Raw genomic sequence first — 26125 nt, forward strand, 5'->3', positions numbered from 1 at the left:
ATATTTTGGCCCATAAAATTCCTACCGCCAAATTTTCTCTTGAATTTGTTGCTACTGTCAACAATTTAATCTCTCAATCCATTGATAATATCTAAGTTGTTCTTTCACCTAAAACCTGATGATTATTAGATGAGTAAGTATATATTATTTATTCCTAAATATCTAAAATACATCAGTAATTGAACAAATTTTACTAAACACATATCCCGTACGCAAACATAAATTAAATTGAACATGTCTATATGAGCTTCAAATAATTTTTCTTTTCTCTTCGAGAACGATGAGTATTAATTTGATTTCCAAAATTCAAATACCTCCACATAAATTGGGACATGGAAAATATATGAGTTTAACAAGATTGGTTAAGATATCCATTTAAAAATAGGTTACTCATTTGAATTTTGTTTTTTTGGACGATATAAAAAAGGCTAAAATGTGATCTATAAAGTGGAGTACATGTAAAGAAAGTAATAGAGAATGCAAGAGGTGAAAAATTTAGGAACAAAAGAAAGATTTTTATATTTTGTGTGACCGAATCTACCAAAATCAATATCATAAAATAGGTAACTAAATTATTGCTATTGTTTATTCAATTTTTGGGCAATCAACATTTCTTAAAGTGGTGTTCTAGTATCCATATACATTAATATTTTAATGACTCAATTGCTTACCTTGACACCCAGTTGGAGCATGCTCAAGCAAAGCAAAGGGCGGCTCAAACCCATTGGTGGCCTAAGGCCAAAATTAAACTAGAGGCCTTAAAAAAAATTAAAAAATTATAAATTTAAAATATAAACTATCAATAGAACAAATAAATTTTTAAGTTTTGAATAAAAAAGAGATGTAAGATTAGAAAAAAGAAAGTGAGAAGAAATAGAAGAGAGGAGGATAGAATATATAAAAATAAAATTAGAAAAAGAATAAGGTAAAAAAAAAAAGAAGATAACTTGTACATTAAAAAAAAAAAAGTATACAACTTTTTATTGGAAAGGTAAAAAGTAATTGTTATATCTATCCCTTCAATAATGCCGTTTGCATTTGTTGTCTTAGTTCTAATTTTTTTTTTTAGTTTAATTCTACCTAATTAACTAAAGAATGGGGCCCCCTTAAATTGGTGGCCTAAGGCCACTGACTATTTTTTACCCCTTACCAGCCGCCCCTGCTTCAAAGAGCAAATATTTGTTCAGAAAATACAGACCAGCTTCACTGTCACATTGGGTCTACTTTGTTCAGTCGAATGTAGCTTTTGAGTAACACTAATTACTCTCACGATTTATTGAGTTCACAACTTATTATTTTTTTTGAAATTCTATGTTTTCATTATTATTGTATCTGAACCATATTATTTAGTTAAGGGTCAAAAGCATACTTCAAACTATTCCACTTTATTGAATTATATATATGAATTAATGATAGTGTGAATTTTCTATTTGAACTATCACCTAATAGTTAGCGAAACACATCTAAACATTGACTAGACCAAATATTTGTCTAAAAATGCTTCTAGGCGCGTTTGTCCATTGAATCTCCGTCCACCTACATATATAACAACTCTATTTCATGACACAATAATTTTTTCAAATATATTTTTAATTGTTTTCTTTAAAAAACTAAACTCTCCCTTTTCAAGTCGGAGATATTGTTTCCACGATAGAGATGAGACACGGTTAAGAAGGTGGAGAAGAAGATTATGGATGTCAAGGTTGTAATAAATTAATTTATACAGAGGTAATTTTAACTTTTAACCTAATATACTTATTTATTTAGATTTGTCATGTTGAAATTATTTTTCCACATGGAGTATCACAAGAAAAAAAATTTAAACAAAAGAGAGAGTGTACACCCATCCTCAGAAATTAGTCGAACCTAAATATTTATCACAAAGTAAATTTATTTTTTAGTACATAAATTGTATCGAAATAGTTTTAGATTAAAGAGTAAAATGATCGATCATTATTGGATAGACAAATTGGTCTTTCAACTTTTTAAACTTTGGGGCTCACGTTTTAAATTCGAAACTTTGATTCTCAACCATTTCATTGGCCACTAGGTCACACTCTTGGGTGCATTAAATTATTATTGTTAGTTCAGTTTTCGTGCAATCAACATTTAATACCTTAAAATCGTTTAATGTTAATATCTCAATTTCTTATCTTGCATCTATGATATTAGTCTTGATAGTTTAAATTATTTAAACTAGTTTTTTTAGTCATAATCTGATCATTTTTTGTTTTGTCTTGATTGAATTATAATGATAAATGTGTGGTTAGAGAGATTCCAAATGTAGAATTGAATATTTAGATGGGTGGAATCAAAATAGAAAAAAATCTAAAAACTAGAAATAAAGTTATGGAAAATTATTCGAAGAACAATTCAAGAATTTCCAAGAACACGATCTTCTAAAGACTTGGCAAGATCCAAGTAATAATATAGACTACGAATAGATATCTAACGTCTTTACTTGAGAAAATGAGTCAAAACAATAGATTTAGATTTTGACCATTTAATGAGTAATTTAAAACAACAATTAGAGCATGTTTGACATTGTTGTTGGGAGACCATAAGCACTTATTTTGAGAAAAAAAAATTAGTTTTGTTGAAAAATTTGACAAATCAGTAAAAGTGCTTTTAAATGAAAGCAAAAATAATTTTTCTGCTGTTAGAAAGAAGCTAAAGATTTCTACTTTTTTTAAAAAGCAGATGCAGAAACAAAAAAATATTTTTCTCAAGACTAAACCTTATCATTTTCACATAAACATATTTACTAATAGATTTTTTATTAATTAATTAGCATATTTCATAAGTTTGGTTAAAAATTTCATTTAAGAATTTTATTTTTTATTTTTATATAATAAATTTTATAATTTATTTTATGTTTAGATAACATTATTTTATATAGTATATATTATTTTACGTATTATTTTGTAGAATTAGAAAAATATACCAACAATATTCTTACAAGATTAGAAAAAAGTAAAAATTTAAGCCTCCAAAAAGGTATAATATTGATTGAAAATTTAAACTTGTACATTTTTATTTAATAAAATTAAATTTAATTACATTTTTTTCATAATAGATATTTAAAATAGTTTTTTCTCTATAAAATAATTTTAATATTAGAAGTATATTAATATTTGTTCTTTTTTGTAATTTGATTCTCAAAAGCCTTTTTTTATAAAAGATCAAGTCAAATACAACTTGCTTAGGAAAAACACTTTTCAAATGAATTACCCAAACATGAATTGCTTTTTTTTTTTTTTCAAAAGTAAATTTTTGAGAAGTCATTTTAAATAAATGCTTCTAAAATAAATTGTTTTTAACAGTAATATCAAACATGCTCTTAGTATGAGTCAAAGATATCACAAGAAGAATTACCTTAAACTATGAAACTAATAAAAGTTGACAACTAAATTCTTAATATTATTATTAATAATCTCATTGTAATGTGTCCTTAAAGAATAAAAATCACTGCTATTATATACAGGTAAAAAAAAGGTGGTTGCCAACTTAATAAAATCCCAAAAGATAATCTAGAACTAATAAAACCATAATTGATGGCAGCTAGAAACTAAAACCCCAATATTTGGTTGGAGATCTTCTCATGGGCATCCTTGTGGCTTCTATAGCCTCATCCTTTCCCTTCAATAAGTAAAGCTTCCGTGAATTCTATTACATAATTTCTAGGAAAAATATTGTACTCTCTTCGACTTAATTTATGTGATACATTTCAAATTTCGAGATTCAAACAAATCTATCTTTGACCTTAAATTTTTCATATATCTTTTAAATATTTTGGATTGTCAATTATTGTAACTTATAGTACTTTTTACGTAGTTTACAATATATATAAATTTCATTTAATTTTTTGTTGAAGATTTCATGCGCAAATTTTCCGTCAAACTTAATTATTTTGACTCTCGAAAAACGAAATGTATCACATAAATTGAGACAAAGGGAGTATGAGATTGTCGTTCTATGCAACTGTAAATCAATATAACCTATGATAGGTTTTTTTTTTTATAATGTAATGATAGTACATCAAAATGAAATTTACTGCCAATTAATTAGAAATAACTTTTTTCTGAAAAAAACCAAAAAATAACTAGCAAGCAATAATAGATAAACTTACAAGAATAAGAGGTTGTGACATAATTTTTGAAAAACAAAAATAAAGTATGGATCATATATAAACAAATATCAAATAAGTAATTTTAGAGAGATCAAGCTTGCTGTTCAAACACACTTATAGAGTGATATCATATTGACTCCATAATCTAAATGGTCCTTTCAATATCATAAATACAATCTCACATAACTTTTAGGATAAATTACCTATATACACACATTTTTTTTTCATAATTCCCATTAATCCCTACCAGTTCTAAATTTTTCCAAACTCCCTTATTTTACTCCCAAACCCCCAAATCCTGGATATGTAAATCCTAACTCTCAAAATCAATATTTATCCCTTCCTTATTTCACTCCACAAATATCTATTTTTATTTAGCCCGATAAATAACAGTCTTCGAAAATATTTAGGCTTTAAATATGTTTACAAAATTTGTAAAACAAAAAAAAAACGAAGCAGATAAAATAATATTTTTTAAAAGCATATATATTTCATTTTTTTCCTTATTCAAACACAACATCCACACTTTCTCCTAAACTTTAGAATTTTGATATTTCACATTTGTAATCTTGATAACATCTCGTCTTTTTTTTTGTGTTATTATTATTTTTATTCCCCTTTCTTTTATTTTATAGTTTTTGTCAATATTGATAATTTTTTTACCTTCTTTTTGGTTTCTCAACATAATATTTCAAGTATAAAGTTTATTGCCACAATTTTTTGTGGTCAATTCTCATCTTAAAGATAGCATAGTTTAATATGTTTTAAAAAAAATATAAGATGAAAATAATGATATTAAAGGATATTAAAATTTATGTGGAATATCTTGTTCTTACCAAATTTGGACTATAGTTTACCAAATTTTGTTAACTTAACTATGGTTACAATACTTCTTAATATACTATAATCTTGATCTTTAAAAATTGAATAAGACACATGTCTCTCATCTAGAAGTGTACTTGACGAAATGGATGGAAAGTGTAATGGAGGGGAGCCAAATCCGTGTTTGTTCATGTATCTAATTGATAACTTAATTCTTATTTATTGTGATACATTTATAGATACACTTTATTTCAGCCTACATACATCTTTCTTTCACAACCTTATTGTATCAAATACATTATTATCAACTACAAAATGATACATTATGTAAGTTATACGTATCTTTCAAGGCAAACAATACAATACTTATCAATTTAAACGAGATACATAATAGTATTGTATCATGCACTAATTTTTTTAGATATGATATATACGTAAATTCTAATTTATACTAAATGTATACATAGCAACCAACACACGGTAATGTATCGATCTCAAATCTAACATCTTATGGGCAACAATTACTTATTTAATGTATCTAGTATAAATACAATACTTATCAAATTAAACGAGATGCATAAATAGTAATGTATCATGCACTAATTTTTTAGATATGATACGCAAATTCGAATTTATACTAAATGTATCAATTACATAGTACCTACCACGCAATAATGTATCGATCTCAAATCTAACATCCTATGACAACAATTATTTATTTAATGTATCTAGTATAAATACAATACTTATCAATTTAAACAAGATACATAAATAGTATATAAAATGCTAAGTAGAAAAGATATTCATGATGTATCTTCTCAATTTTTTCGACAATTTTGAATCAAAATTGAAAGGATCTTCGAGAAGAATTTTGTATCTCAAAATTTTCAACAATTTTGAATCAAAATTGAAAGGATCTTTGTTGAATTGAGAGAAGAAAGAATCTTGAATCTCAAAATTTTTTATAATCTTGAATCAAAATTGAAAGGATCTATGAACTTGAAGATTCAAAAAGATATCGTTTGTCCAACAACAATTCCATCACTTTTGTATCCTTCATAATTCACCTCGCTTACCCAAAGTTTCAACAAAAGTTTTTGAATCAAATCTGAAAGGTTTCTTTGTTGAATGGGGAGAGCAATTTGAAAATTTGAATTTCTTCATTCTATTAGGATTTTCCTATGTATGATTGAGAGTAAGAATAAACATAAGCGTAATTTATGGGATTTAATTAATTTTCAGATCTTATTCCCTTTTTAGTGCAACAAAAAGATTTTTTCTTGTATTAGAATTAATGTATCCGGATGGGAACTTATGTATCCGCAAGGTATAAATTTTAAGGGATTATTGTAATTAGGAAAAAAGTAGGGATAAGATGTAATTTACTCTTTACACTATGTGATTTATGTAAGTTATACTAACTTTTATCGCCTAGTAATTGAAAACAAAGGCAATTTCCATTCAATTTCTTGATATCGTAGGTTTCATTTTGACCTAATGAAATTGAAAGCCATTATGAATATGGTTTGCTCAAGAACATGCTGATGCTGATGGCCCTATTCCAACTTGTTCCTAAAGTTCTTTTCTCCCTTCGTTTTAAAAAAGTTCTGATTATTACTGCAGTTCATATAGATGTTTATTTCGAGCGTCTGGATGTATGTTTGAGCTAAGGCATAGGAATAAATTTATTTCAACAGTTGTCCAGGTAGCTGCTGTTTCTGAACTTAATTTTGATGCTTCTTGTATGTATTTTGAGTAATTCTCCCACATTGGCATCTAAGAGAAAATTGGACCAAAAACAGTAGTATTAATAATGGGCTGAGCTAATTGGATAACATACTTACCTGGACGGGGTCAATGGGAGATCAATAAGACTCATGGCCTAGGCTTGTGACCTCCATTGCACTTTGGAGGGGTGCCTGCCTAAGGTCGGCCCAAGTGGTCGAGCCTACGTCATAATTTGTTGCTGTGGGGGCCTGTGTTCGCGCGGCTCCTGCCCAAATCTAAAACCAAAAAGTTTTCTTGTGCATTAATGCAACTCTGGCCACACAGTTTTCTATCTTAGTCTTGGCTTCAAAGAGCAAATATTTGTTCAGAAAATACAAACCAACTTCCCTATCACATTGGATCTACTTTGTTCAGTCGAATGTAGCTTTTGAGTAACACTAAGTACTCTCACGATTTATTGAGTTCACAACTTTACATAATACAAAATGTTTAAACCATATTTATTGAGTTCACCACTTTACATAATACAAAATGTTAAAACCTAAAGTAAGAACATATTCCTCTTAATTTCTTTTTGTGTTACACTTTTCCCTCTGCAAATCTATGTTTTAGGTATGGCTAAATAACTTAATGTCTCTTACAGAGTAAACAATTCATTCCTCCATTTCCATGTTTAGAGTTGGAAGCATTTTTCATTAGGAGATCTTATAAGTAGTTAAGTTGGTTAAGAATCTAAATTTTCACCTTATTTGTGATGGTTCAACTCCTCACCTTGTAATCTGTTCCGGCCTTATAAAATAAAAATAAAAAATATCTTCATTAGCAATGATTTGCTTCTGTTGATTCACATTATTAGCCCTTTTTGCCTTACTACCTAGTGATGGCATGCGGTGCAGTTGCAGGTCAAATCCGTGAAGACTCAAACCCAATCCGTTCAACATAGGAAAATAATTTGTTTTAATGTATATTTTTTTAATCTGAGTTTAATACTAGAAATGAAATTTATAAAATTCCTTTTTCATTAATGGCAAATAGTATTTAATTTAATAGATAATTACTTGACTTTCTTGGAGGTCAATTGTGGATTTTCCTTCCATGTAGTATTAATTTTGCATGATCATCTTCTATTCAATTTGGGTTGACTGGGAAAATAATGAATTAATAGTACTAATAATTTATTTTCCTATTTTATGATGTTTATTTTCTTATAAATAATTAAGATTATATTTTTGGTATGTTTCAATATTTGATAAGTTTGGTTTTTTTTTTTGACTGGTCAAATCTAATGTAAATCAATATATATATATATATATATAGAGTGTTATTTACTAAATTTCCAAATATTATCTTAACAAAACATCTCACACCAACTATAAAAATCCTTATTTTCTACCCCTCAATTGCTTGGAGAGCTAGGGATAGTCAAGCACAACTTCTTGCTTTCTTTTCTGTTTGTTTTTCGGTGTCTCTCTTACAACATCTAGGATTCAGAGGTCGTAGAGTATATTTCTCATTTTTGCAATTTGCAAAACACATAGAAACAAATCATGTCATTTTTGTCCACATTGAAGAAAAACAATGAAAATGCTATACTCAGCGCAACTGATGTTGAGGGATTCATCAATCATACTCGCGGAGAACATAAGAAGACCAAAGAGAAAATTGAAACAATAAAAATGATAATGGAAACTTTGAAGAAGAAAACAGAATATTTGAAGAAGAAAATTGAAGATATAAAGATAGCAAACCTCGAACAAGAACAAGCACATGAAGTTGAAAAAGCCGAGGTGCAGAAACTTGACACCCAGTTGGAGCATGCTCAAGCAAAGCAAAGGGAGATTGAGCAGCTCAAGAATCCAGTTCTTCGAGGGATTAAATCCAGCACTCAACCTCTACCACCTCTGGCATATGCAGAATTTTTTATAAGTGGTGGTCGACATTTAAAGAAGAGAACAAATTAGAAGGAAAATATATTTTTATTGTTGGGATTTCATGTTTTTTTCTAGCACTAGCAGAGAAGTTGTTTCTAGAACAAATTAGAGGGAGAATTTTAAAAAGAAATTAAAGAGTGCCAAGATAAACTTTAGTATGTAATAGATTCTCCTTAAATGCTTTTAGTTTTTAGCTTAAGTTATTGTCAACTTTTATTCTAAAAAAAAATTGTTCCTTCTATACATGCCCTCCACTTTGGAGATCATATTTACAACTTTTTTTTTTTATGTCCTCCGAAAAACAGGGGTGGCTCAATGCCTTTAAAAATGAGGCATATGCCTTAGGCCCCCAAAATCAAAGGGCCTACTTTTTTAGTAAAAATAAAATTATCTTAAGCTTTTTTTAATAAAAATAAATAAATAAAGAATGTTTAATTTGTTTCGAAACATTAAAGAATGTTTCTTTTTTATGGATCAATTTTTAAAGTTAACTTCCACATGATATGTTTAAGACCATAAGATTAAAAAATATTTATATATATATATATATATATCTTTAGTTTAAGATTATAAAAAAATAAAACTTTTTTTTATTAAAAACAAAGAAATATCTTGAATCTCAAAAATAATAAAATTTAGGTCTTAAACTTATTTTTGGCTTTAGACCACTAATTAGCTTGAGTCGCCACTGCCGAAAAATTATCCCAAATGTATGAACTATTTTAAGATGGATATAATTTATTTTATGTATGCGTATGGTAAAAATTGTTCAATAATTAACCGCTTCTATTACATTTTAAAGAGTAAATGATATATATACTTACCACCTAATAATTACGAGATATTAAATTGTTGACGGTATTTAGAAACAAATCCAAGAGAAAGCTTCGCGGTGGAAACATTATCAACCAAACATAGAATGCAATAGTGAAGAGCGATCAGAACTAAACTCGAGGATTGTAAAGTAAGATAAATAAAGATCTAATAGTTGTTTCTAGGATGAAATTAGCTAAAGATAGCTAATTGGAGACTAACTATTAATAAAGATCTAATAGTTGTTCCTTAGCTTGGGATTGCTACTAATTAATTCATAAATAACCCCCAGTCCTAATGGAAGTGTAAAAACTCAATTCCAAGTTTGCTAATCCAAAATATTGACCTTCATCAAATTTGTAATTTTCAAGTCCTAGAATTATATATAATATTCTTCCTCGAAACGTATATCCATCACCTCAGGGATCATGCCATACATACCCGCAAGTCAAAAATCACAATATAAATGACTCTATGGGTCATTACACTTCTATTAAGAAGGCGGGCATTATTATGTTATAGCTAATTAAAAGAGTATGGTGTCTAGAAATTTTAGAATGATTTGTTTATTGTACAAGTTACGAGAATTTAATATTTAGCGATAGCTAAATATAGGTTTGCGAATGGTGAAGTGCTACTCAGTTGCATAAGCACTTAAAGCTGTGGAATTGTATTTATGACATGGAAAGGACTATTTGGATTATAACCGCAATTTGATATAGCTTTGGGCAAATTCGTTTATACAAGAAGCTTGATCTCTCCAAAATTACTTATTTATTTATTTTTTTATGTATGACGAGTTACGACACATCATTATTTTATATTCTAAAAATAGCATTATAACCTCTTGTTCTTATAAGTTTATCTATTGCTTGCTAGTAAATTATTTGGCTAAAAAAATTAAAAACTTCTTACAAATTAAGTAGCTCTAAATTTAATTTGATGCACTATCATTATGTTTAAAATTTTTATCACATTATGTTTACTTACAATTACATAGAAGGACAATTACATACAATATTTTTCCTAAAAAGTTAAATATTATGTAATTCAATCTAGACAAATCAATGAAATACGTCGTCTTGTTCATATTAAGTGAATTGTTAGGGATAATAACACACCCTTTCAGAAAAAATATTTAATGATATAATTAAAGACTACTTTCCACTATTATACCTTTTATTATTCTCATGTTATTGTCCTAAAAAGTTATAAGTAGCTAAGAACTCATTAGAAGGAAGGGTAACTATGCAAAAAGGTCTCAAAAATTCTCTTGAACTTTTAGATATTCACTTATTTTGGACTATGCAAAAATCTCAACAATTCACTGAATGTGGACTAGAGGGACTAATAATTTATTTACATATTTTATGATAATGATTTTCTTTACTAAGAATATGATTCTGATAGATTTTTAAAAGTGATAGATTTGAAATCTCAACAATTCACTGAATGTGGACTAAAGGGAGTAACAATTTATTTACAATTTTTAATGATAATGATTTTCTTGCTAATATTATGATTTGGTAGGTTTTTTAAGACTGGTAGATTTAAAATCTCAAAAATTCAATGAATGTGAACTAGAGGGAGTAACACTTTAGTTACATATTTTATGGTAATGATTTTCTTGCTAAGATTATGTTTTGGTAGGTCTTTAAGTTTGGTAGATTTGATTTAGTTTTGACTTCTAATCAATCTAATATAAATCAATATATATGGAATGTTATTTATAATATTTCCAAGTTTTATCTTGTAAAAACTCCTCATATCAACTATAAAAGCCCTTTTTTGTTCCTTAATTTTTCATCCCTCAGTTGCATTTTCTATTATTTCTATATATACATGGCCTCCACTTTGGAGATCATATTTTAGCTTTCTTTTATGTCGTCAAATTTTATTTTATTTTCAAAATTTGTGGACTAAAATCTGGATGTAATAGTGAGAAGCAATCCACCAGAGCCAACAACTCTCTTGCTAGTACACTCCTGAGGGGCCATCTGTGAGTACCTTTGAGCTTCCATACACTGATATATGTATATTATCTAGTAAAGAGGAATAAGTAGGCAACACAATGTTAACATGTCGGCTTGTGTTGCCTGCTTATTCTCCTATCTGATCTGGTGCCCTTTATTCTGTTTTTTTTGTGGGCTCCATTTATATTTTATACTTGCATTATTTATTTTTATTTGTCCATTTTAAATTTTACACGTTTCTTAAATTTATAATAATATAGGTATTTTGTCACAATTTTTATATCAATCGATATATAATTTAAGATTTTTGAAAAATGATTTGAGAAATAAGTAATTAATGTTGAGGGTAAGATATGAAAAAATCTCTTAATATGTTGAAAGTGAAAAAATATTTTTAATATAATGGACAAATTAAAGTGAATGAATGGAATTTTTGAACGATTTCTACTAATTTTCAATGGTAAGATATACTCAAAAATTCAAAGGACATTTTTTTTTGTTGTTGTTGTAGCAACTATGTTTTCTTTTTTGTTGACATGAAAAAACAATATGTTACTTGTGTGGTTCTCATATTTTTCACTTCTAAGTTATCTGTTTGACTATAAAAAATATGATTCTCATTTTCTTCAAATAAATTTTTCTTTATTTGAAAATCAGTGTTTGACCGTGAAAATTTGAAATGTAATTTGAAGTTGTATTTCAAATTTAAAGAAATCTAATTATAGCTTATTTTCTAACTCACTTTTAAAATAATAGTGCATTCAAATATGGATATTATATATTCTACATATTATAAAAAAAATATAATCAATTGCTATAAAAAATTAATGTTATTGGGTCCTTGCACCATGGGCAACAAGGGATATATATATATATATATTAGATGCAATTTTTCCAATGAAATCTATACACATTAGTAAATTATTTCCGCTACTCATATATATATATATTTAAATCATTAGCATTTTTGGTTACCCTTTCTACAAATTTATATGTTTGAGATTCAGACACATTCAACAAAAAAAATTATATATCATATACTTATTATGATAATCATGGTAAGAAATAGCTCTCAAATGCAAAAATAAGTGAAAGAAAGACATAAAAGATGAGCGTTTTGAGGAGATTACATTCTCTAATATGCAAAAAGCTTTGTGTAGGAAAGCAACATATTTTATTGTTTGAATAAGAAAGCAACAAATATGTTGCTTTTGTTGATTCCTTACACAAAGTTTTCAACATATTAGAGAACATGACCTATTCACAACGCTCATCTTTTGTGGATTGTTGATTATGTTGAATCGCTTCTCACTATTGCATTTTATATTTTGGCCCATAAAATTCCTACCGCCAAATTTTCTCTTGAATTTGTTGCTACTGTCAACAATTTAATCTCTCAATCCATTGATAATATCTAAGTTGTTCTTTCACCTAAAACCTGATGATTATTAGATGAGTAAGTATATATTATCTACTCCTAAATATCTAAAATACATCAGTAATTGAACAAATTTTACTAAACACATATCCCGTACGCAAACATAAATTAAATTGAACATGTCTGTATAAGCTTCAAATAATTTTTCTTTTCTCTTTGAGAACGTAGAGTATTAATTTGATTCCCAAAATTCAAATACCTCCACATAAATTGGGACATAGAAAGTATATGAGTTTAACAAATTGGTTAAAATATCCATTTTAAAATAGGTTACTCATTTGAATTTTGTTTTTTTGGACGATATAAAAAAGGCTAAAATGTGATCTATAAAGTGGAGTACATGTAAGAAAGAAATAGAGAATGCAAGGGGTGAAAAATTTAGGAACAAAAGAAAGATTTTTATATTTTGTGTGACCGAATCTACCAAAATCAATATCATAAAATAGGTAACTAAATTATTGCTATTGTTTATTCAATTTTTGGGCAATCAACATTTCTTAAAGTGGTGTTCTAGTATCCATATACATTAATATTTTAATGACTCAATTGCTTACCTTGTAATCTATAGTATTAATCTTGATAGTTCAAATTATATGTTTTAGTAATAACCTGATTTTTTAATTGTTTTGTCTTGATTAAATTATCATAATATTATATACTAAAAAGTGGAAAGCTTCAAACTGTAAAATTGAATTTTCATTTTCACGCTATACAAAATTAAAATGTTATAAAATATCTAATTAATTAAATCAAATAATAATCATATCATATTAGGCATTAGCCCTCTCCAATTAGTAAATCTGTATTTTATTAAATGATAAATAAACGTCTCCAAATATTGAACTATTGAACGGACAAAATGAGAAATGAACTTTCAATATTTCAGGGGAAGCTATACAAATTCCATTTAGTGCTATACTGCTATTGTACTTCGAAATGAATCAATTGAACAAGTGTTATTTTTCATCTTTTTGAGCTTTGCATTTTCAATTTCAATTTACGCGTAACTCATCAAATACTTCTTTTAATAAACTTCATATCATTTATAAGTATTTATACTATGGGACACACATACAACACATGTACCCATAACTAGTAATCTTCCAAAGTAGGCAACATCTCATTTTAACTCTGTTATTTTATGTTGCAAATCCACAGGTTTTATTAAGTTACAAAAGCTAGTATCCTGGACTTCAGTTTTACACCTTAAACATTCCAGAATAATTTTTTAAAATTTTACTTGTTACTTGTACAAGTTCAAATTTTAGGACATTGTGCTGGAGTTTTTCCTTGTTTAATTACCTAGAGGTATTTTTGTCCAGTTTTTTTTTTAACATTAAGAAATGATTATTTTTAACTACTTTGTAAATGTTAAATAGTTTTCAATTATAAATTGGAAAAGTGATCCATCATCGCTATTTTTACCATAGTGATTGGATATTTTAAATTTCTTTTACTATTTGCTTTTCACAATTCAACATATTTATATGAAATATAAATTTGAAAAGTGACACTCTTCTATATAGCTTCATGAAATTAAAATTGAATCATCAAACCTTTATGAAGCAACGGTACAAGCAATGAAATTGATAATACAGAAAATGCTGAATGGAATTGGCATGTCCCGCGATAAGCTAGCGGGTACATTTAATTGGAGCCATATCAAATATGTCGCGGGTTTTTTGCCAACTTGTCTTCCCTGTAACCCTAGAAGAGAATTCCATAATTGGTTAACTTGATCCGAGAGATAGCCAAGTAGGGAAAGTTTAAATCGAGGGATAAGATATAATAATTCTAGATAATAAAATGTGGGATTACTTATCATGTGTTTGGTAGAAAGTATAGACATTTGTAATATTATAAGGATGTTCATATTCCAAACACAAGCCAAGTATAGAGGAGGTTATACATCATTCCCTTTGTTGATGAATTTATTTGATGGCAAGTGTAGGGAGAGCTGAGAGCATCATCACTACAACAAAAGTGTGTATTCAACTGTCAATTCCTATACAAACGTCTACACATATAAAGGGGAACCACAAAACACATGTCGTGATCATCTAGACGGAATTATGTATCTATTATCCAAATTTTGGCTAATAATCAAATTTAAATTCTTAAGTATGTACACGTACAGTCAGGATGCTGATCTGCCCAAGAAACAAATTCATCATCTGCTGGCCTGTCATGAACTTTAGTTTTAGCTTACTTGAGATTGCATAGAATATTCAAGAGTTGGGCCTTTAGTTTGCACCAAACTCTTGATTCCACTTTTCAAGCTCCTCCCACTTGCTCTTTTGCAGGCTAGGCCTAATCACTGTCATGGCCTTCTGAAAATCTCCATATCTTAAACCCCTCACCTGTAAAATAAGAACACCAATTTTGGACGAGTCAATACCTACAGTGTTATTCATCGATTAACATGGTTGGTACGCAAACTGACTTGTGTTGGTCACCATACTTGGTGACCAGAGTTATCAAAGGGATACACATAATTTCAACCCTCAGAGATAGAACCAGACAAATTATAGAATTACAAAACCAACTTAGAGCTTTAAAAATGCTATTTCCAAATTGTCTCAACTCTCCTCTTCACTAAGCTTTTAAGATATAATGCTATCCAATTTCAGATAGTGCATCCAAAGGTGTATAACAAACTCAAACTGACATCTAAGACAAATGACATCAACCTCGGGTTTTTCAAGGGAACTAATTAGGAGTATGGATACTCCTTCGGTCCTGTATCTGACAAGGTTGACTGAGCTGAGAGTTCAAATTTCAAACAAATTTAATTCTTGCCAATAATTTAATCTGTATAAACTTCAGTACAAAGAGTCAAATATTTTGAGATAGCCCGAAATGAGAAGTGAGTCCAATAAATTGGGACAGGGATGGAGTACCTAAATGAGCATCGGAAGAGTAGTCTTCAGAATTCAACTTCATAGAAGGACATAAGGACATCTTTGGAGCAGTATTTCAACTACTCTTGGCATTATGCTTTTTATTGCATGTGGAATCATTAACTATATTGGCAAAACAAATTCAAGAGGTAGCAGTGTAAGCTCCAGAAGAGTTACCACCTGATTTGCCTTGACTGAGAGAATGTTAGCACCAAGCTCTCTGATTGGCATCATTGCAGCCTCCTCGCATAAGGCTTGAAGATCACTTCCAGAATACCCTGTGGAAATGTAGATTTCAGATGAGCTTCTCATGAGAACAAGGGTTCTTAAGAATCAGATGTTCAGCTAAGAGAATTTCTAATGGCAAAACTTTTAGAACTTTTTACCTTCTGTGTCTCTCACTAGTCGTTCTAGATCTCCATCTATCATCCAGTAAACAAAACTAAATTAGATTACATTGCAACAGCAGGCAACTAAACTGACTCTGCTTAATATTTCACAAAATAAAAAGAAACGGTCTCTCCAATACAATAAGAAGTGCTTCAAATGATAAGATTTGATCCTCTGTCATCCTCATAAACATTGTATAAGAAAAACAATTCGAGCAGGATTATCAGTAACCTTAAGAAAGATAACTCCATAACGCACATTGTCACAGAAATGAAGAACAGAAGTAAAGCATTTTCTTTTCAAGATAACATAGTTCAGAGATGCTTGATATGGTTTCAGATAAAGAAGCCAGCACTGATTGCACAAGATTTTGGTAGAAGTAGGGAAAATTTAGTGATAAGTTATGAGACAGTGAAGACACAAGCACCAATATTTAAAAGAACTCTAGCTTGCAACTATCTTACTGTTTGCTCAGAAGTATATTAGACAAGTTCAATCATAAATCATAATAGACTTTTGCCAAGCTAATAAGGAAGGAAAAGAAGGGAGGGGGGTATGCATTAAAAGAGATTCCTTATACCCCCGGTTTGAATTAGAAAAAAATTTCAAGTTCTTTCAAATTTTCCTTATTCTTTTGTTTAATTTTGTACATTTGATATTTGATTAAGTGCTTGCACATCATCATGCATGTGTTTAGCTGTTATCTACAGATCACATCTCATATTGCTGATTGGTCTTGGTAACTGAAACATACAGATAACACAAGTACATAGAACTAAACATATACTGACTTCATTAAAATCATTAAGGGCTTAAAACTACTCATTTTAAATGGGAACTCTACTTTAAGGTCTTTAAACAGACAGTAGTTAGCCAACATCAACTAAATAATAATGCATCTAGTTTTCAAATACAATCTCACCAGGCAAAGAAAAAGCTTTCCCCTTTAGTCTGTGTTTCAGAAGCTGTCTTCTAACACTAGCATCAGGTAGAGGTATATATATTCTTTTCACCTGTTTCAAACAGTAACAAGCACATTAAGAAGAAAAAAACCCTACAGATTTCTTTAGCGTTTTTATTTGGGAGAAAGGTAATAGTTAATCTATATATCCACACTTATACTACATCAAAAACTGTAGTCCGCCTTCAAAAGCGTTGTAATTACATTTGATCCTATACTTTGCTGGATTACTACCAGTCTATAGCTGTATAAATGTCTTCTGATTGATCTATCACTACCTATTTACACCAAAAAATATTACAAAGCCAAACAATTTAACTTAAATTTCTGAATGCTGCTCTGCTTCTCCTCAAAACACCTCTGATTTCCATACTTCCCACCGAATGTTGGTTGGGATAATCTTCCATCTCTACTCCTTTCTTTAGTATTTTAAAGAACAATTCACATTGTTCTCGAGAAATTAGAAATATACTCTCCAGTAACATACTAATTAAGCTTCTGTGATCAGATCCAAGGAAGTGGTGACATTGACGATGATGTCACACATCGCATAGGGGCTGCTTGGATGAAATGGAGGCTTGCTTCTGGAGTCTTGTGTGATAAGAAAGTTCCACCTAAACTTAAAGGTAAGTTCTACAGAGTGGTAGTTAGACCGGCCTTGTTGTATGGAGCGGAGTGTTGGCCAGTCAAGAGCTAACATGTTCAAAAAATGCATGTTGCGGAGATGAGGATGTTGAGATGGATGTGTGGGCACACTAGGAGCGATAAGATTAGGAATGAGGTTATCCGGGAGAAGGTGGGAGTGGCCCCTGTGGTGGACAAGCTGAGGGAAGCGAGACTGAGATGGTTTGGGCATGTGAAGAGGCGGTGCGCAGACGCCCCAGTGAGGAGGTGCGAGGGGCTGGTGGTAGAGGGTACGCGGAGGGGTAGAGGTAGGCCTAGGAAGTATTGGGGAGAGGTGATTAGACAGGACTTGGCTCAGCTTCACATCACCGAGGACATGACTCTAGATAGGAAGGAGTGGAGGTCGCGTATTAAGGTTGAAGGTTAGTAGGGTTAGCGTGTTGTCTTTCCTTGCGAGGGTATGGGTTGGTAGTGTTTGTAGTAGTCCTAGCCTGGCACTTGTAGTTCTTGTCTGTGATCCTATAGCCATTTGTTGTTTACTGCGATTCGCCTCTCACAGTATTTTCTTGATGTTATTGTCTCCGTTGTTGATTATGCACTAGTTTTCTTATTGGATGTTATGTTTTATATAATGTTTCCTCTTCTCTTACTTGGTTTGGATGTACTTGAGCCGAGGGTTCACCGGAAACAGCCTCTCTACCTCCAAGAGGTAGTGGTAGGGTCTGCGTACACTTTACCCTCCCCAGACCCCACTTTGTGGGATTTCACTGGGTATGTTGTTGTTGTTGTTGTTGATCAGAGACAAGGACAGGAAACTACTTTTTAGAATAAGGGACAGCTTGTGATGCAATTTACAAATTAGTTTCTCTACAAATTTCTCTTCTAATTATAAGCTGCTGGTCAGATTCAGATCATTCACTTAGTTTCTAGAGTCGAAAGTATTTTAGTAATGCAACAGATGTATTCCAACAGTCCAAATTTGAATTTCCAAGTAAGATGCTGCAAGGATATCAAAGTGAGAACTGAAAATGTTAATTGGATTTTTCTTTGATCAAGAATTAATTGGGTTATTTTAATGACTCGTTAGAGAAGATGGGCCTATGTAACTTCTTACACTAGAGAGTATTTTTTTTTTACCAAGTAAAGGTTTCTTACACAAGAATTATGTGGATTTTTTCAAGAGAAAACTCAAACATGTAGCGGTGAAGTATAGTTATATATCCATTAAATTTATGCCCATCCACTTGTGTTGAGTTTTTGGCCAAAAACATCCTTAAACTATAACCCTAACTTAAATTACATCCTTCAATGATTCTTCTTAACAAAAAACATCCTTCAAGTATTTTAAACTTAATAACTTCCATCCTTTTGTTAAAATTTAACAAAAAATTAACTGAATTCATACAAAAATATGTGTAATTCATACTACTCTCAGCAAAACTCCCTAAATCACCGAAGATTAAAAAAATCTCTTCATTCCGTGATACATCTAAAATATTATTGTGAATTCTTTTTGGCAACAGCACTTGGCATTATGTAGATCCTTTTGTTAGCAACTTTGTTTTAATTTATTTTTCATTTTATTTGATATTAAAAAATTACCAGTTATAATATTTTTTTTCTCATTGAATGCAAGAAATGGTGGTGACCTGAGACTTTTACTTTTAATGATGGTGACAAAACTCGAGTGCCATAATGAAATTCAGAATCTTGATCACTTCAAATATCAAATTGCCCAAAAAAATTGTTGATCTAATTACATTTTGACTTTACAAAAGGTGAAGATGAAGTGAATTAAGCTCCAACTTCATTAAGTTGGTAAAGGAGAAGAAGAGCAGATCACGTCTCTTTGCAACACCATCCTAACTTTATTTCTTTTCAGCAAATAAGGGTCTCAAAAAAAAAGAAAAACTTTTTTTTGGGGGGTGAGCTTTTCCCAATGGATAATGAAATTATGGGAAAAATTTTACTGAGAGCAGTGTGACCAGCACATGTTTTTGTGTAAAATCCATTAATTATTTGACAAAAATTTTAACAAAAGGATGAAAGTGGCTAAGTTTTAAATACTTGGGTGATGTTTTCTGTTGAGAAGGATAATTTAAGGATGTAGTTTAAGTTGAGGGTATGGTTTAGGGATGCTTTTGGCCAAAAACTCACTTGTGCCAATATTATCTATTATCTATTTTACCCATCAGACCCAAGGAAAAAAAAACATGTTTAAGCAAGCCAATGATGAAACCATAACTATATTCTCAGAGACAAATTGCATTATGATAAGTGACAGCACTTACCAATCTCCTTAGAACAGCGTCATCCAACTCTTGTGGCTTATTTGTTGCACCTGCATTAGCATAGGCAGACAGCTCAGTCACAGTAGCTAGAGAATACAAGGACCAAAAAGGATCAACTTCTGTAGACTGATAACATATGCTCAACAATCATGAAAATCTATAGTTCTCAAATTTCCATGGGCGGGAGGGGTTTAGTTGAAAAAAAGGAACTGATTAGCAATGGAAATTTCAGAGACCCTCTAGAAGTCACTGCATCAGAAGCAGTTTGACATTTTAAGTCCTAACATACTGGAGTTTCAGACTAGAAAAGGTTTGGAAAAAATAGCAGAACTTTATATCTTTGCAGTGTCAAGATAAAGCATGATGTCTTAAACATACTAGGTCATTAGGTTCTTTATGTTTTCTGATAGTTTGGAATAAGTTGTTGACAGACTTGATTATATAAATGACATTCTTACAAGTTTTAGGTCATTAGTTTCTTTTTTATCTTTTTCTGATAGTCTAGTCATAGAGAGTATATCCCTCAGAAGATTTCCTTTTCAGTGTCACTTTAATGGTGCCACCATAGAACTTGGCACTTTGTGGCATTTCCTTTATATGTTGACTTGTAGGAATTAACTTGCTTGGAGATTACTACAAGAGATGTCGTATATGACCACTTAGAGAAGAAGAAAATGATCATTCGACAGATGATTACACTCAAAAAACACTATGCCATGAGCATCAGTTAGCAGTAACAGCTATCTGTTTGAGACACCATAACTAAGATAATAGTTCATATCGAGCATGAAGCTTACCAATTACAATTACCAGGCCATCGGAATTTGATGTCACCCCATCAAACTGAACTAGAAACTCTGACTTCAACCTTCTGCTTGCTTCATTCTCATTGGTAGTCCTCGTTGACATAATACTATCTATCTGTTAACCACAAAGATAATCTGAAAGTAAGTTTTGCTACCAATAAGTGACTGATGCACCATTCACATGCCTTTACCAATGAAAGACCCAAGCAAGCCTAGTGACAGATATGTACTTTTAAGCAGCAAAGTCCAAAAGAAAAATTACTGATTGTTTTTTTTGTTTTGGGTAAGGTAAGAGAAAAAAAATGCACGTGTTTTTGACTAGAGTATCTGCAAGAATCATAAGAGACTTCATACACAGAATAGAGAAAAAGTTTGCAAGAGACTTCATACACAGAATAGAGAAAAAGTTTGCAAGAGACTTCATACACATAATAAAGAACAAGACATTACGCAAATATCAAAGGTGAAAGTGAGAATGCCAATCAGTTTGAGCCAAACAGATAATCTATACATAGCTAATTACTTCCCAAAATCGCATTGCAAATCCTACAGAGGTCTATCCAAGACTTGACCAGGAAAGCTTCACTTCCTGATAGATGTGCTAAGTTCATTAGACTTCGGAAATCGGCAAGGCGGCAACAAAACTTGATGACAGACAGTTCATCATTAAATTCGATTTTTTCTCCGGTTAACTCATCAGATACAAATGAAATAGTTTTTTTCCTTTTTAGATTTAGTGAAGACAGCACCCAGATTGATGAATCTGAAGCAGCAGATCTGCAAGACTCGGTCTTTCTTTCTTCTTTCTCAGTTTAAAGAGAGAGGAAAGGAGAAGCAACCAGTGTTTGATCATTTTATTGACGGAATTTTCAATGAAAGCTGAGATAGGGTAAGTGTGAAGAGTCAACTATTGCCCTATTTCCATTATTTATTTGAAGAATGGCCCTTATATAAGTGAAGTAGACAATTGACGAAGACTCTAATTATTTTGTAGGTATTTCTTGTATTGATTAAATGAAGGCCTAGTAGAAAAAACATTGAATTAAGTATATTACCCGAGGCATCAACTGACATAACAATTTCTGAAAAAGTCTCACCTCATCCATGAAAATTACAGATGGCTGCTTGGAAATGGCAACCATGAATAGTGTCTTGACAAGCTTTTCACCCTCTCCAACCTGTCATAATGTGAAGCTCTGTCTATCAAAATGATACAACACAAAGTCAATCAAAAGGCACAAACAAAAGAGACACACACCCACTTTGATGTTAACGAAGAAGCAGACACATTGAAAAATGTTGCTTGCGACTCTGATGCTACTGCTTTGGCAAGCATGGTTTTTCCAGTACCTGGTGGGCCAAAAAGAAGTAGACCTGTAATACAATAACATCAACCTTGTCAGAAAAAAGTTCCTGGGTGTGTTATAATGTTTTTCATGCATAGAAGCAATACCTCTAGCAGGCTTTCTCAAGCCAGTGAAGAGGTCCTTTCTTTTGGTTGGTAGAATTACCATCTCTAAAAGAGCTTGCTTTGCCTTTTCAAGGCCAGCTGCAGGAAAACCAAATTTATGATTAAAATATTTAACAAATCATTACATAGGGGTTGGAGGCAATGGAGAGGATAAAACTTTGACTTCTCACCAATATCTTCCCATTTAACAGACGGGCTTCTATCCACAATTACAGAATTTATCATCTCCACCAACTTTGGATCAGACCCATCAGCACTGGCAGATTCCTGTGAAGGTTTATGGCTTGATATTCTATTACTTGGAACCCTCATAGTAGAGCTGACTTTCCCTGAAGCAGGTGCAGATAGAGATGATCCTTTTCGAGCAGACGAACTTGATTGTGAAACAGCCACTCTTTGGGATTGTGGTTCTGACTGCTGGGGAGAACATGCCAAAACCCATTATGACCACATGATACTTAACCCATTTTGCAACTTAAATCCCAGACATTCACAACATCTCCAACTCTGGCTTCATTCAAAAGTACACCCCAGTGGGAGTAGGAGTACCATGAACCAAACCAGCTTGGTGTCAAATGTCTTGTTCAGCTCATAAAACTTTCTATGATAACATAATTTAATTTCAAAAGGATTTGACAGCCATATAAAAAGTTTACCAAATGACTTGTAATAAACTTCCTTTTCTAGTCTTGTCCCTGGGAATTTAAGTATTCTCCATTGAATATGACTTAGAAGTTGAACCCTTCATAGGCAAAGTGATCGAACTATGTTCAAGCTTTCTAAATCAAGTTGTCCTAGCACTATCTATCGTCAAATTGCATCAAAACCAAACCGAGCTTGTTAAAGGTTGAGCTTGGCTTGTTTAGAACCCTTAAGTGAGAGTGTTTTAGTTCCTTTCAAGTGACAAATGAAGAGGATTATCCTTTTTTTTATTGATAAGGTTATGAATTTGATTAAAGAAAGGGCAAAAAACGTGCCTGTAAACAAGTAGACCAAAGATAGAAAACCATATAAACAGAAATGGTTTTCTACGAATGACACCAGTCATCTCATCTGTACAAATAGGAACCTCATGGGGGCACCAAAAGGAAATAAGGGACAAGAGTTCATTCCTTAAGTGTACAAAGTCTCTCTTTCCACATGGTCCACATAAGTGCTAGTGTAGCAACATCGCATGCCCTACGTCTTATCTTTTGTCTTCTAACGGTCCAGCTAAACATGGTTTCTTTCACAATGCCTGGCATGTGAATAACTAATTACATTACTTCTATTAACAAAATAATCACTAGGAACTAAGAAACTGGAAAAAAAAAAGGAAATACAGAAATGACAGCAGGCAGATGCATCAAAGAGAAGAACCACTTTGAGCAACAATGTTGTTCCACATTAGCACCAAGAGCTTGTGCTGAAGTTATAAAATTAAAAAAGGAGGAGTAAAGTTATTAGGATGCGCCAAGAGGACGAGATAGAAAATAGAACTGCATTCAATCGGCTGGAAAAGATGTATTTGTTTCCTTAAAATGAACATCTGAAATTGTCTACTCAATGGAACAAGCTTACACTTCACACAGCAGTTCATACCTTGACTGAAGGTGTGCCACCTGAAACAGGAGTACGAGCAAAGGGAAGAAAGAGAAGTACTCAGTATTCTGCCTGCTACTAAGATATGATTAGAAACTCAATGCAAGAAAGATAAGGTTTTTGAACCTGCTCGTCGACTTAGAGTCTGAAGTCTGTCTGAAACTTGAGACTGCCATTTTGATATCTTCTCACGATATGATTTCACCTTCTCGTGTTCACTGTTTAAAAAAACACAAGAGAGTTGTGGTTCAATTACTCCATAATCCATCAGATGGCCAAGAAAATCACATATGATAGAAAAGAATGATTTATTTCCACATATTACTTTAACCATAAGGTTTTCTGTTCATTTTACTAGGTAAAGTGAAGGAAACCAACTCATTTTCCATCCTATGTACCTAGTCGACATTCTACTTCAAAAATAAAAAATATCTTATGAAAGATCAGAGGAACTCCTGTTACAGAAAGAAAAGAGACTGCCAATTGTTTAAGGCACAAGAATCCAGTCTACACCGACAGAACTGCAGGATCTGGGTGTTCAATGAATTAGCATATGATGCTCAATTGCACATAAATAGAAGAAATAATATTCAAAAGAAAATACAGAAAAATTACAACTATCCACATATAACTCATATAAAGAAGAGTGTAAGCACTGTTAGTCTGAAATAAAGAAAGAAGCCAACTCATATAAGAAACAGACTGGTCATGGTTCTCCAGGTTACTCATGATGCAAAACCATATAGTTATTGTAAAATATAGTTGCAGATGCAATAATCTCTCCATTTTGCCACACTGAAGTGTAATGGCAAAAATGCGACATGACAATCAAACGTCACAAGTTATATTTAGATATTTAAATAGAATTCTAGAGGTAAAAGAGATTGCATTTCATTTCTTCTTCAGATTTCCCAGCCCAACCAAATAATCAATCAATCAAATACAACCCAAACTAGTCGAGATTGACTATATAATCTTCTATATCCATTCCACTCAATCACTGAGCATTAGATTATTTTTATTTTCCCTAACACCGCCACTTAAGCAAATTAGATAACCTATACACCTTCACTTTAAACTAGTTTAAGCAAATAATGAGCTAAGGTTGATCATACCCCCTGCTCTCGGGGTTGAACCATACATGTGTAGTTGAGCAATTTTTTAAAAATACATATTTCTAGAAATCCGCACTCACTGTCACAAATAGAATAGCGTATGCAGTAGACTCCACAGCATCTGATTTAAATTCTTGGATTTGCCTCTGTCAAAGTCCCAGTCTTTCATTCAAATACTGTAGCACTAAGCCTCTAATAACTTCAATCAAACCATAAAATACATAAATACAGTAAAAGCTCTTGACTCGAGTGAAATAGGAGGAAAAACTGAATACCTCGAAGCTATATAGGAAGGAACCGGAGTAGAAATGCCTTCGGCAAGTATCTTTTGAGCATTATGGTAATGTGCAATTGCTTCATCAGCCAATCCCCATTCTTCAGCTCTAACAGCTTTGGCGATCTCTTCTTTGGCCAATTCAAAGTAGCCTTTTAGCTTATACGCCGTCCGTTCGTTCCCGGTCACAACGCCATCCATCGTCCGATCACCGGAGTTCTGCTGAGGATGGTTCAGAGACGAAGGCGATGATGGAGTATCAGAGAAGATCGAGCTTAGGGTTTCTGCCAGGTCTTTGAGAAAACTCATTTGGGAGAAATTTGTATTAATGGAGAATCGGAAAATCTAGCATCTTAAGGTCCTGTTTGGTTTTGAGGTACATATGATCTTCAAGAATTTTTTTTTTTATGAATTTTAAAGGATGATTAATCGAGGACAGACTATTTCCAGATTTACATTAAAGAAATTATATTGGTAGCTTGAAAATCAAGTTCCCTCTTGATTATTCTTCCCATTTTATTTTACTTCTTGTTATTAAATATTATTATTATATAAATATATTTTTTTCTCAAAAGCAAGTGATTTTTTTGTGTTTGGTACATAAATATAAATATTGTCCTAAAAATACTTACATATAATGTAGGTAAATATTATGGATAGGGCTAGTAAGGGTGTACATGATTGGATAGGTCTGAGTTTTTCAAATATCAAATCAAATCATTTATATCAAATTTTTTAATTTATAAATCAAACCAAACTAATAAAACTTGAATTTTTCCGATAAAGTAATCATGCAAACATATAATTAACTTGCTCCAAATATTTCTTTAGTTCTACCAAAATACAACTATATAAGGCGTTTCTCAAAAAAAACAATA

General features: G+C 31.3%; 1 protein-coding gene and 1 non-coding gene across 3 annotated transcripts; one reads left to right on the forward strand and one right to left on the reverse strand.

Annotated features, from left to right (window-relative positions):
• The first annotated feature begins 6787 nt into the window (after positions 1-6787).
• Positions 6788-6948, forward strand: LOC125853942 (U1 spliceosomal RNA). The gene has a single exon (XR_007445248.1). It is a non-coding gene; the product is annotated as a U1 spliceosomal RNA (small nuclear RNA).
• Positions 6949-14777: 7829 nt separating this feature from the next.
• LOC125872942 (uncharacterized) lies at positions 14778-25733 on the reverse strand. Of its 2 annotated transcripts, none has more exons than XM_049553760.1 (13): positions 25249-25733; positions 23985-24076; positions 23859-23878; positions 22448-22694; positions 22260-22355; positions 22065-22180; positions 21904-21984; positions 20798-20921; positions 20001-20050; positions 17047-17137; positions 16121-16156; positions 15915-16012; positions 14778-15194 (listed from the first exon to the last, which is right to left on the reverse strand). In XM_049553760.1, the coding sequence occupies exons 1-13, from the start codon at positions 25554-25556 to the stop codon at positions 15078-15080; spliced, it is 1476 nt and encodes a 491-aa protein (XP_049409717.1). In that variant the 5' UTR covers positions 25557-25733; the 3' UTR covers positions 14778-15077. The 2 variants fall into 2 exon arrangements, with proteins under 2 accessions (XP_049409717.1, XP_049409725.1); XM_049553768.1 differs by having other exon boundaries at positions 22448-22691; positions 25249-25658.
• Between the last annotated feature and the right edge of the window lie 392 nt (positions 25734-26125).

The sequence above is a fragment of the Solanum stenotomum genome, chromosome 1, assembly GCF_019186545.1.
Source record: "Solanum stenotomum isolate F172 chromosome 1, ASM1918654v1, whole genome shotgun sequence".
NCBI lineage: Eukaryota > Viridiplantae > Streptophyta > Magnoliopsida > Solanales > Solanaceae > Solanum > Solanum stenotomum.